Here is a 12,958-nt window from a genome sequence, read left to right as displayed (position 1 = left end):
CAATTGCCTACTGAATTTCTTCACTTGCTATGATATCACTTATCAGGTTGTGCCGGACTATCTTTGTCCACATATCTCTCCCCCTCTAAATAATTCATTTCTTCAATGGAGGACTTTGTTTTGCTTATCTCTATAACCCTGATGACCAGCAGAAAGCTTGCCTGATATTAGGGACCGCAGTAAATGTTTATTGAATAATGAGTTAACCTATAAAGCCCTCCAGATTACACTATTTTTGGAGAGTAGCATGTGACTCAATTATCATTCAGTGAATGGAAAGCATCATATGAATCAATCTACAAATGCTTCTGAAAGGACTCTTTTTTCATGAAAACAATAAAAATAATAATGACAGTTTCAAGGCCAGAGTATCTAGACCTCAGTGTCCCTCCCGATGCACATTCCTTGTTTTGCCATCTGCTGTAGGAGCCATCTCTCTGGCTGCTGTATGTGCAAGGGTCCTGAGGTCAGGGTCAGACATCCAGCCTGGGAGAAGCATGTAGCTTTTGGCCCCAGGCTCATCAAACAGACCCTGACTCTCTGCCCTTGGTCTGCTTTCTGCTTCTCACTCCCCCAGGGACACACATGCGTCCTTGCTCACCCTCCTGGGACATTAACCACTCAGCCCCAAATGCTAAGCGAGGATCCAACCAAAACTCAACTGGCCGAGGAGAGTGCATGGGCAGATGCAAGAGAGAGCACTGGGCCAGGCATAACAAGGCCAGGCAGGCCAGTTATTGTAAAGGGAGCCCTACATCAGGGCCTTTTACCTCTGGGTCACTGGTTCAAATCCAGCCAGGCCTCGGCTGACAGAAAATCATTACCGGCTCTGTGTCAGGTTGCTTGACAGATGGAAAATGAGTTTCTGTCTCCGTCCAGCCGGCAAGTGTCCACATCACACTTGGCACTAAGCAGCTCTCAACTCTGTGGAGACAGAGGAGAAGTCAGGCGACAGTCACCCTGGGGTCAGGCAGGTCCCTGAGGTCAGGCGAGCCTGCATTTCAGCGTTCTCTGCGTGCGGGTCTGACAGCCTCCTTGTCTCAGCCTTTTCATGAGCGCTTTATTAATCTGCTTGTATTTTTTTTGTCTGAAGACATTGTTTAACAAGTCGTTTGAAGTAATGGAACAGCTGAGAAGATCTGATTCTGCGGCATTGAAAGATGAGCAGCCAAATTATAACAGAATAATATCTGAAAGGACATTTTTTCTCCTTGGCTGCGCTGGGCCAGGCCAGGCTGGGCCAGGACCCCTGGGCTGCTGAATACGTCCAGTGGGAGGTGTGGGGCTGCTGGGCAGGGTGGGCTGGAACCACAGGCTTCACCCTGAAGCTCCCTAGATAAGGGGCAGTGGGAGACAGTTCCCTCTGGGGCATTTGATTTTCCTCTCTTCTTCCCTCTTAAGAGCATCAAAGCCACCGGTCTAAAGGCATTTCAAGCTTAGAAGAATCCTCCTTCCCTTCCTGTGCAGAGACTAGCCCTGCCAACCCCTTGGAAGGGTGTCTACCGTCAGACACCCACACACTGGGCTTTCCTCCTCACAGCCACGTAGGAGGAATTCACACCCAGCACCCAGATGGTTCTGAGAAATACAGAGCATAGTCTGACTCGGCTGCATATTTCCCAACCTCCTCCCCTTCACAGGGGCTGAGAAACTTGTCAGCGCTGTGCCACTCTGGGGCCATCCTTGGAGAGCTTCACCATCAGAGGTGTTCTTTTTACCTCTTTCTGGGATTGCCGCCAAGTTGCACCCCTCCTGGGTCATCCAGGAAGCCCCCAGTCCTCCCAAGACTCTCTGGGCTCTGAACAGAATGAGCCCATTCAGCTGTTTGGATCCATCCCCAGCAAGTTTGCTGTCTGAGATTCCTTGGCCAGCATGGGGCACACTGAGTGGTCCCCTCTGTTGACGCTCTAGAGTGTGGGAGCAATGGGTCCCACGACTCTAGAGTTCACCTGGCTTGTGGGCACCTGGCCAAGGCGTGTGGAGGGACCTTCTGAGCCGTCTCCGAGAGCAAAGAACCAGGGAACCCATAGCCACATTTCTGTCCCTGGGAAACCCACTTTCCCCCTCCTTTCTGTGTCCCTCAAACCCTGCTTGTTAGGACAGGAGCCTGGGGTCCCCAGACCTGAGCTTGACCTCACCTCACCTCTTATTTGGTTGATCTGGGGAAGAGAGACGGGAGCACAGAGAAAAGCACAGGGCTCAGGACCACCGTGGCACCTGCCTCTCTCACCTCCCCGTCTTCTTATCCTCTCCTCGGAGATTTCTGAAGCAGAAAGAACCCCCGAAATGCCCAATTTGCATTTCTCATTCTGTTCCCGCTGTCTGTTGGACACACCGGTATTATCAAATAGAGATGACCCCAGTTGTATTCTGTTGTTGTTCACATTTACCAGCAGTTTTAATATAGATTCCCTGCTGCGTCTGAATGTCTGTGTATGTGCATTTCTACCCGTATGTGCAGTCACTGTCACAGCATATGGTGTTACTTTCCTTGACAAACTGGACAGAAGCTGGGTTTTAAAGCTCTGTGCATGTGTGTGCATGTGGGTGTGTGCGCGCCCTTGGTTTTAGTTACGAAGTCATACGTACTCATGGAAAAAAAAAATCGGAATGGAGTAGACCGAGAGCGGGGTCTGCAGAGCCCGCTTGGGAGACCTCTGCCCCCCAGCCCCTCTGCTCTTCGCTTCTCTGACTCCCTCCACGGCTGCAGCCCCGAGCCCACAGGGCGGCTCTTCTGAGTCACCTGCAGCCACCTAGCTTCTCCGCAGAGCCCTCAAGGCTACTTTCAAATGCGGCCCGCGCCCCCTCCACAAAGAGGAATGGAACATGGAGCCTGCAGCACAAAACCCGGGGACAGAGAGAAGCCTTTTGAGGATTGCTCGTCTGCTCACGTGTGGGAAGGCAGAGGGGACAGGGTCGGCAGAAGGGAACGGGACAGACACCTGCCAGCCAGGCTGGGCCTGAAGCAAGCTGTGGTCTTGGGCCCCTGGACTAGCCCTGATCTTCCAGTACGTGAGACACTCCAGGGAAGGGCCCTCCCCGCTGCCCCCACCCGAGCTGCGGGAAGCTTCCACCCCGAGACACTCATGTACACAAAAAGAAGCAGATGCCTTTGTGCTCTCTGGCTTCTTTCTCTAGCTGTGCTTCTGGAAGGGTGAGGACGATTTCCAAGTGAAGGCTGAGGGCTTGCCTTGACATTTAGAGAGGCTGTCTTTGTGGAAGCGCGAGACGCAGCATCCGACTGGTCACCAGCACTGAGCCAGGCTCACGGCAGATGCTCCGTGAAATGTTACGTGGAAGTGAACTGCTTCTACCCCCAGTCCCACCACTGCGCTGTGTCCTTCTTCAAAACACCGCTCCCCCTGAGTCTGGTTTCCTGCTCTGAAATGGGGGTGACGATGGCACCTCACGGAGCTGTTTCCAGGATGGAATGAGGTCACTCACATAAGGGAATGACGTTAACTCCAAAGGGTGACAGGAATGTGAGAGATGGGAGAGCGGAGTCCTGTGTATCAGATGTGCCCCCAGAATTGAGGTTTTAGTGGCTAAAAGCTGCTCTAATGTACCCACTGACATTCTTCGATTCACTGGGTAAGAAAATTGTAAGAATAATCCCTCCCCACCCCACCCCCACCTCCACCAATGGAACTCAAGGAACTCAGTGGAACTATTTCCTTTCGGGTAGAAAAAATATTTATTTTTCTAACACGGGCTGTGTGAAAAAGGCCGGGGGGGGGGGAAGGCTGCTCACCACCGCCCTGGACAGCCCTGGCTACACAAAATATGCACAGCGTCCTTCCAGCACCGAGACTTGGTCTTGTTTACACTTATTTACATATCGAGCGAGATCTCCATGGCTGCCTGCCCGGAAGCCCTATTTTTCATTGTTGGCCACCCAGCTGCCCCCTGACCCTTCCTGGCACTTTTCTGAGGATTTCCGGCCACTGCTAGCTTGTAGGGAAGGGCAGCAGATAGGCTCCTTGGAGGGGAGCTCAGCAAAGGCTGAACTCCCCCAGAGGCCCCAAAATTCAGCATCTCACAGTCCCTTTGGCAGGGCGATTCCCAGTCTGCTGGGGCCGGTCCCCCACGGAGCAGACGGGGTTTGGGCTCTGGCTGGTGGGCCAGCTTAGCAGCTTGGCCGGCTGCATCCCATGTGGACAGGGGAAGGGGGAAGCAGCTGCCGGTTCGCTTCCCAGCTTCCCGCTCTGGCTGCGCTTCTAGGAGAATTAGGAAGAGTTCCAAGTGAAGGCAAAGGCCTGGGTCCGAAATTTAGATGGACTGGGTTTTTTTCCTACTTCTTTTTAAAACACGGCATTTCCTAGACAGAGCAATAAAATAAATATTGATAAATATTTTCCAAGAGTGCCCTCTAGTGGAAATCTAGAGGCAGGAGCACATCTTAGGAATAAGTAACTTGGAACCCAAACTCCCGGAAAAAAAAAATAAAGCGCATTCAAGCGAGACCTCCTTCACACGTGATCTGAAAACATATCATGTTTCTCCCACGAGGCCATAAAATGTCACATGGCCTTAATTGGAAACGAAGGCTGCCTTAAGGATTTAAAACGAAATCGTGCTCTACTTTTGGAAGTGGAAACCGTCATGTTCTATGGACGGTATTTTGAAACCCCCAAGTGCAGAAAAAGCGTGTGGAACGGGACAACGAAAGAGAGTCATTGGTCGCATTCCTAGGCTGCGCACGTGTTGCTGGCTGTGTTTTATTTGGGCTGTGGGGGAAGCCAAGGCGGCAATAACATCCAGCCCCAAAGGCCACACACACTGCTGGGTTTTTACCTTGGAGGATGTGGGACAATGAGTCATTTGTGCCTCTTCCTGGTTCTTCCTGGCCAAGGTCAGCTTTCCCACTGGAACCGAGCGGCTTGGCGCGGGGCCCAAGCCGTCTGGAGCCTCTGAATGGTGCAGAGCGTACAGATGGGGGGCGCCCCCACCGCGCTCCTGGGGCGGGTGGCCCAGGTCAGGCTCCCAGGCAGCCCCTGTCCAGTCACAAAACCTCACTCACCCTGCTCAGTGTAGCAGCAAGGGCCTCCTCGTGGAAGCCTGAGGAAATCATCAGTCCCAAATAAAGGTTCCCAGGGGCCACATTCTGTGAGAAGGTAACTCGAATGGCTTCTGACCACTTTCATCCTTGCTGGTGAGCTTGGCAAAGATGATTCACTTCTATCTGCTTGGGTGGATTCCGATTCATCTCATAACCACTGCTACCACCAGTAGTGAGGAAAGAGCTGCCGGTCATTTATTTCTCCATTCAACAAATATATTTTGAGCACCTCCTCCGTCTCGGCATGTTCTAGACTCTGGCCACCAAGGCAGACAAGGCCCTGATCTCGTGGGAATTACAGTCCAGCGTGGAGATGGATGACCTACAAGATACTGTGTTGAGGCTCTGAAGGGAACTAACAAGAGTTAGTTGAGTGAGTAGCAAAGGACCGAGACGGCACACTGATTATACCTCCAGCTGAATGTGTTGCTTCGCTAGTTCTTTCCAGGGGCACAGTCTGGCCTGTGTCCTGAAGAGAGGCCGGGGAGATGCTCCTCCACCAAACCAGCTCAGATCTCAGCCCACACCCCAGCTTTCCTCCTGAGCCTCCCTTCCTGCGGTACCTCTCCTCCTGTAGCCCAAGGGACAGGTCTCCTGACTCAGAGAAAAGATCGCCCTCCACTGATGCGAAACGCATCCCTGACCAGACCTCGGGCAGGAAGAGGAGGCTACCAGAAGAAAAGGCTACCAGAAGGGACCACTGACAGTTCCTCGGCTGTGGGCAGGGAAAGATAATAACGCACTCAGCTACACGCAGATGGCAGTGTGCTGATAGTTCGAGTGCAGTGACGGGTAAGGGCATCTGCTTACCCAGATGAAGTGTGTGGGCAGGCCTCCCTGAGAAGTTCACATTGAAGCATCTATTGTGTGCCAGCTATTTACCAAGTCGGAGATCGAGGGTACAAAGATAAAAAAGTGCTTCCTGTACCTTCAAAAGGTTCGGAGGCCCGCGGCGAAATAATAATCTCATAGGATTCAAACAACAGGATTTCAAAATAGCCCTAAGGTCTATCACTCACAATAAACCTGCCAAGTAATTCATGCCCCATTTTAGAGATATGGAGACTGAGCTATGGGACATGAAGGACCTTCCAAAGTGGAGCTTATCAGTCACACTGTCAAGTTTGGGCGAAGGCCCTTCCTACCTCCCAAATATTTTTTTTTTCTTTTGTACAGCATGTTGCTTGGTGGAAATGGGGATGAACCGCGAGACCCCAACGTCTCTCTCAGCTCAAAGGTTTCGTGGGGGCACACTGCACCGTCCCGCGTGGGTTAAGAGAACACTGCCCCTTGCCCCTGTCTCCCAGCACCTGGCTGAAGGACTCTTCCTCCATCTAGAGAAATAGGTTTCTTCGAGCAGTTCCATTCAGCCGAGTTCTCAGCCCCAAGGACTTACAGGAAGTATTTGGAGGAGGAAGGACAGAGGGACAAGCAAAGGAGAGATGATCGAGCTGGACGTCTTTCACTCCAAAGTACCTGGGCTTGGATCCCTCTACGTATTGGGCTTCCATTAAGAGCAGATTCTTTTTGAAAAAGGACTTCTGAAGATTGGGATGGAGGGAAAGAGGTGGATTGGGGTCAGGGGCTGGGTGTAATAACCTTCACCTTGGTGTTGGGTCTAGGGCCCAGCTTGGAAATCGGACGATTATCACCACCCTGCCATTGGCCACTCCATAGAGGCAGGGACCACGTCTTGCCTCCCTTGGTATCCTGCACCTTTAATACAGATTCTGCCACGCGGCAGGTGTTCAATCAGTGTTTACCTAAGTGATCTGAATTAATTAATCTGAATTGATTAGGGCTTCAATTAAGTCTCCAGCTTGGGCGCCCTCCCTTTTTACTCCTTAATGTTCAACCTCTCATCTCCCAAGTCAGTGGCGACCATTCCCAGAAAGGGCTGGAGATACGACAAAAGGTTTTCCTCCGGGATCCAGGGGAAGCCTTCAGGAAGCACGGCCCGTGGACCAAGCACAACATGGACCATGTTGCCTCTCCGGGACTATTCTACAGAAATAATTGCTGGTCCCATGGGTACTTCTGCTTTACACTCAGGAAGAACTGGGAGCATGCTGCATGTCTGCTCGCGCTGGAACAATGAGGCACAAACATGAGCCTGGGAGCGTGGTTCTTGGGGGCCTGGGAGGTAACTCCCTCCACAGATCTCTTGAATGGCCTCGGACATACAGACTTGTTTCTTTTGCAGAAATGCCTTGTTTCACCCATAACCTGTTCGTGCGCTGAATCTATATTCAAGTTCTTCTATGTGCCAGGCACTGTGCTAGATGCTAGGGGATATAGCAGAAAACGAATATGCAAGAATCCCTGCCTTTATGGAGTTTATATTCTTCAGAACCTAAAACAGCAGTTCTCAGCCATGGCAGCGCATTCAAATCACCTGGAAAGCTTTAATAACTATGGACATCGGCCCCACTCCCAAGAAGTCAGATTTAATTGGCTTGGGATCCCGATGTCAGTGTTCATAGCCAAAGGATTTAGGGCTAGATGAGAGCAACTCCAAAGGTCTACGGAGAAGGTTCTAGTCTTTCCAATTATGCAGTGAGCCAATCTCCCTCCTCATTACTTATTGAAGTTACTTATGAATATTTACTTATTCAAGTTGGACCTTTTCCCTTGCACCAGGCTGTGGGAGGAAAAGGGGAAACGCACAACTTGCTTTTTGCTTCCTCCAGAATTTCACTACGGCTGTGTCTCTTAGCTTCCTGCATCAAGTGTCTTTTCTTCTGGAAGCCGAGACTCTACCAGCTCAGGTCCTGAAACCTGAATGTTGGAGATGGGCAACTGTGTCTTTCCTCTGCCTTCTGTCACCCTGGGCCACTCATCACTGCTGCTGGTTTTTCCGTTTCTCCTGGACTTCCATTTCTTTGTTGCTTGGTCCCAAGTTCTTTTTGTCTCCACCTCTTAGATCCGATTGCCTTCAGTGTTCCTGATGGTTCTGGAAGGTAGCAGTGATTCCTGAGCTGGAGATAAGAGCCTCTCCTCGGTCCCTCCCTCTCTAATCTCATGCAGCATCTCTCTCTCTCTCCCTCGCTCTCTCTCTCTCCAGTCCTCCTCACCATTCCCACCCCCTGAGCGATCCCTTCTCCTGCCCCAGTGCCATGCTCTGCTTAAGCTTCATCTCCACACCTCTGCCACGGGAGCATGCGACCTGCAGCAGAGAGGAGGTGGCCTGTCATCAAACATGTGGGGCTGGAAATTGGACCTTGTGATCCTCCTCCATCTCCACCCATGCCACCGGGTCTGGAAAGTGCCCCCTCCACAAACATTAAAGAGAGAGGAAAACAGGTTTTCCTGTCTGTTTGTTTTTTAATACCCGGAGGAGTTGATTTGCAACCCCAGAGGGTCTGGCCGAGTAGGGGCTGAGCTTAATCAGAGGGCTCAGGCTTACATAATGCCCTGCAAATAATAATAATAATAATAACATAATAGTACTAATGCTTGTGCTACATTTGGAGCTTGAAATGATCAGTGACATTTCCCCTGATGAGGTTAAACAGCCTGGCTCTTGAGGCCACACATTTGCATAATAAAGATCAGAAGTCACTGCCTACTACATCTCTCTCAGCACCAGGCCGCCTCATGTCCTTGATTCAGGGACACTGCATCCTAATGTACTTCCATATGCGGTCCTGTGCAGTGATTCTAATCTTTGGCTTGCATGTGAAATGTCAGCCTTTTTTTTTTTTCTTTCTTTCTTTCTTTCTCTTTCTTTCTTTCTTTCTTTCTTTCTTTCTTTCTTTCTTTCTTTCTTTCTTTCTTTCTTCCTTCCTTCCTTTCTTTCTTTCTTCCTTTCTTATCTTTCTTTCTTTCTTTCTTTCTTTCTTTTTGTCTGAGAGAACAACAAATTAGGTTTCTAAATGAGAAGGTACTGCCTGTAATGGATAATATAATCTGAAAATGCAGAGGCAACATCTGTGACCCGTGGTGCTAACCTAGCAAGCGGTAGTCTATTTTTCCAGCCTATCAGTTGATAGGAAAACTTCACTTTAGATAGAATAATCATTAGTCAAAATGGATATTCCCATTGGTTCCTTGCCTCTCAGACAACCTTGCCTAGCCTGACTATAAATCAGGAAAATACATTCTTTAATATCCAGTGGAATGTATTTCCAGGCAGCCTCTTTCCTCCATAAAGTAACAAAACACTTTGCAGAAACCGTCCATCATCAGCGGATGGATGAAGATCCTCCCCACGTGCCATTTGAAGGAAGGAAAAGCAGAGACCAGAGGAAAGAGGGCAGTAGGTTCAAGATGGTGGCTGTAACCCAGAGAGACAGCTTCTAGTGGTGCCTCTCAGTAGTGGGATAATGACAGCCAGCACCTTCGCCATGTGGGCCCATGGGTTCCTTTTGCCTTTGTCTTCTCCCCCTCACCTGGGCTGGGGCCTTATCCCTGCCCAGCAGGTCAGACCTTGGCCCAGCCCACCATAAGTGACCAGTCCCCACGTCCCATCGTCCTCCTGGTTCTAATGGCAGATGCAGATTAATCATTGCAGGCATTTTTCTGCTTGATTCCAGGGTCTCTCTGGGTCCATTGAAATATTTACAGCACCCAACATGCTCCAAGGAAACAAATGATCTGCCAAGTGTGTTGGAGAGAAAAGTGGGTTAGAAGTCAGGATGGAAGGAAGGAGTCCAAGGACGGCCCTAGACTAATTTGTTCTTTCACTGTGAGCTCTCAGCAGCCTTGTTCTTCTCCTCACCTATAAAAAGGAGATGTTTTTAATGAGTTTTAGCCAGGCTTATTGGTTAAATTTCCGGGGCAGTGCCTCAAGGTGAGGGGAAAGGGAGAAAGGGGGAGGGAAGGAAGAAGGGAAGATACAACATTAAGGAGAGTATCCAGCTTTTATTGTTCTATCTAATTAAGCAAAGTTAGAAGTTCAAAACCACGGAGTCAGATGACCTTTAAAACCATTCCTAATTTTTGAACCCTATGTTTCTCTATCTCGATACTGCCCACTCCATCGCTGAATGTGGAAATGATTTAGGAAAAGGCTGCTTCATCCTTGGGCCTGCAATTGCGACTCACCAGCAGTCCCCAAGTGGCGGCAGTTTGGGTCTCCAGGGGACATTGGACAATGTCTGGGGACACCTCTGGTTGCCACAACTGGGGAGGAGGGAGCTACTGTCATCTAGTGGCTGGAAGCCCGGGACGCTGCTAACCATCCCACAAAGCACATGGCAACCCCCCACAACAAAGGATTATCCAGCCCAAAATGTGGAGCGTGATGGAGGCTAAGAATCCGTATGCCAGACTATCTAAACCGAGCCAAGTGTGCCCACAGGTGAGCCTCTTGGAAAGACTCCACTCAGCTTTCCTCCTGCCCCGGCTCAGATTGGGAGGTTAAGTCTGTTCTCAGCTTCTCCCTGCCAAGAACTTCCTGAGTCTTGGATCTGAGACACAGGACATTCCCTGCCCTGGAGACTGTGGCCCATAGAACTCTAGCTCACCTCTAGACAGCAACCTGCATCTCCTGATGCCCATGCACCCTAGGCCTGCCCCAGGCACTCCATAGTCAACTTCAGCCCAGACCAAGGCCTGGGGAGAGTAACACGAATCTTGAACTTTTCATTCACTCATTTAGCAAACATTTATTGATTACTTACTATGTATGAAGAACAACTCTAGGTGCCAGGGGAATAGCAATGAGAAAAACAAAGTCTCTGCCCTTATAAAGCATCCTAGTCTGGTGGAGGCAGAAAATAAACACACAAATAAATACCTAAGACGCAGGAGGTGATAAGTACCATAAATATTCTAAAGCTGGGACGGGCATAGAGAGTGAGAAGAGATTGTAATGGCCGGGAGAGCCTCTCTGATAAGGCAACACTGGAACAAACCTCAGAAGGCTTGTGGATGTCTGAGGGGACGGGGGTCCAGACAACAAGAACAGCCAGAGCAAGGGAGCTGGGAACCGAGCGGTACCGCGCTCAGGGAGCGCGCAGAACGGCGCCGCGGAGGCGAGGAGCCACGAAGGAGGTGGGCGGGGCGGGGGGCGGGGCGGGTCTCCCTGTCAGTCAATCAGATGTTCACACTTCATTCTGAGAGCGATGGAAAGCCACTCGACAACTCAGAGACCCTGCGGCCTAAACGGATTTATGTTTTCAAAGCAAAAAGGCACCAAGAAAACATCTGACTCCAGACCTCAGTAATCCTGGCAGCTCCAACCCAACTGTCAACGGAACGGGGTCTCAAAATGTTCACATTTTCTTTCTGCATGTAAAGAACAGAATCACAAACGAGACTTCAGACGACTTTTTATCATAAAGGCCCTCCTGATATTCTAAACCAGAGGCGACTGTTCTTGGTTTTGCAACCCCCTAAGGCCCTCCACCTGCAGATGGAGTAAAGTTCTTCTGAAGATGCTCTCCAGTTTAATAAAACAAGGAATGCAAATTTATTTCACTTTGAGTAAAAGAAATTCCTTGCCACACACCATTTTAGAAGAAGGGGATAGGTTGGGGTGGAATGAAATCAAATCACAGAGCCTGTATCCCAGAAGAGCTGGGATCACTGATAAATGCCCGAAGTCCAAGAATGGGAGAGGGTATATCTGTAATTTATTCATAAATTGCCAGCCATCTCCAGACAACTTTTCAAATAAAACATGACACTTGTTTAAATATTTACTTGTTTGTTGATCCATGTTTTTCGTCGTTGTTGTTAATTAGATTTTTTTTTAAAGGAAACAAACATTGTCACAACAAATTAAAACCAGACAGCCTCAACAGTGGGATAGCTCAGCAAGGCTATAGTCGAGCATTAAATTGTGAGTTAGCAAAAGTGTTGTACCCAAGGGGAGAAATCAATTAGAAAAATCAGAAAGAGCCTCTCAATGTATAAAGGTTGAGGCTCACCCCTACTCTCGATCTGTGGTTATTAACACAATTGATTTGTTTGAAATATAAAGAGTTTTGAAAATATAGTTTTCAGCAATTGTTCTTCTGTTCTTTTCCCTTAAATGTGTATTTAGCCCAAACCCCCTTTCTCGAAGAAGTGGCTGGCCGAAAAACCAGAAGCTGTTCCTACAAAACAAAAAAGCTATGTTAAGATGTTGCATTTGAGTCCTTTGCCTTTTTTTTTTTTTTTCACTTGTAATGGCTTTGTGCTTTAGTAAATGCCTTCAGGTTAACACTTCATACTGGCTCCCCTCTGGGGCTTCTCTGAAGCCAGGCTTAGAGGACCTTCAAGTTCACAGTAACAGAGGGGTTTTGTGTCTCATGACTGCAGGTCTATGGACTCCACTGCCCCTGCCAAAGAAGAGTTTCTTCAGAAAGTCTCAGCAAAAACGTCTGACCCCCAGCAGGAATTGTAGCCAGTGGCCACGACGACAACTTGCACCGGGACCACCTCCATTCGCTGGGTGGGGGAGGGGGGCCACAGGGGAGAAGGTGCCCTGGAAAGGGAATAACGTTTTCGGTGGTCACGGAGTCTCAATGGACTAGATTTAAAGATAGTGTTGCAGCTGCAAGGTGACATTAAGTAGTTAGTCATAGCTGGCTAAAGGTTGAATGTGCATTTACTCTGCCTGACAACTGAAAGAGGTAAAGAATTCTGTTTTTCTCTGATGAGGAAGTGGAGACTCAGAGGTCTGACTGACTCTTCTGCCACACTTCACTATTTTGCCCAGGGAGCCGGAGAAGAGGAAGCACCTGACCCTGAGATTTCCCTCACCCCCTTCGATGCCTTGCAGGGAAGGTGACCCAGGGCTCCTCCTGGAGATGAACACCCCCTCCTTCTACACTCACAGAAGCCCCTCGGCATGCTGGCAGTCTAACCAGAGAGGTGAGGTGGTGAATTAAAGATAGCTTCAAATCCTTTGCCACTTCTCCCATCTGAAAGCATAATCCATTGCCCTTCCCTTTGAAGACAGAGGGCTGG

At 49.5% G+C, this 12,958-nt stretch overlaps 1 protein-coding gene across 2 annotated transcripts in view; it reads left to right on the top strand.

The window, feature by feature from the left end:
• Window positions 1-12,958, top strand: part of SLC10A7 (solute carrier family 10 member 7) — a 282,178-nt gene that overhangs the window by 260,533 nt on the left and 8,687 nt on the right. Inside the window, exon 11 of one of the 2 annotated variants that reach the window (XM_027598359.2) lies at window positions 12,308-12,953. The exons of the other annotated variant lie outside the window; for it this stretch is intronic. Coding sequence (XP_027454160.1) covers window positions 12,308-12,522 — 215 coding nt within the window. The 3' untranslated portion in view covers window positions 12,523-12,953. Of the gene's footprint in view, window positions 1-12,307; window positions 12,954-12,958 lie in introns of those variants that run through there. 2 annotated transcript variants of the gene reach the window in all.

The sequence above is a fragment of the Zalophus californianus genome, chromosome 2 (genome assembly GCF_009762305.2).
Source record: "Zalophus californianus isolate mZalCal1 chromosome 2, mZalCal1.pri.v2, whole genome shotgun sequence".
In the NCBI taxonomy this organism is placed as follows: domain Eukaryota; kingdom Metazoa; phylum Chordata; class Mammalia; order Carnivora; family Otariidae; genus Zalophus; species Zalophus californianus.
The sequence above is the reverse complement of the archived record's forward strand: the minus strand, read 5'-3'. Positions and strand labels throughout refer to the sequence as shown.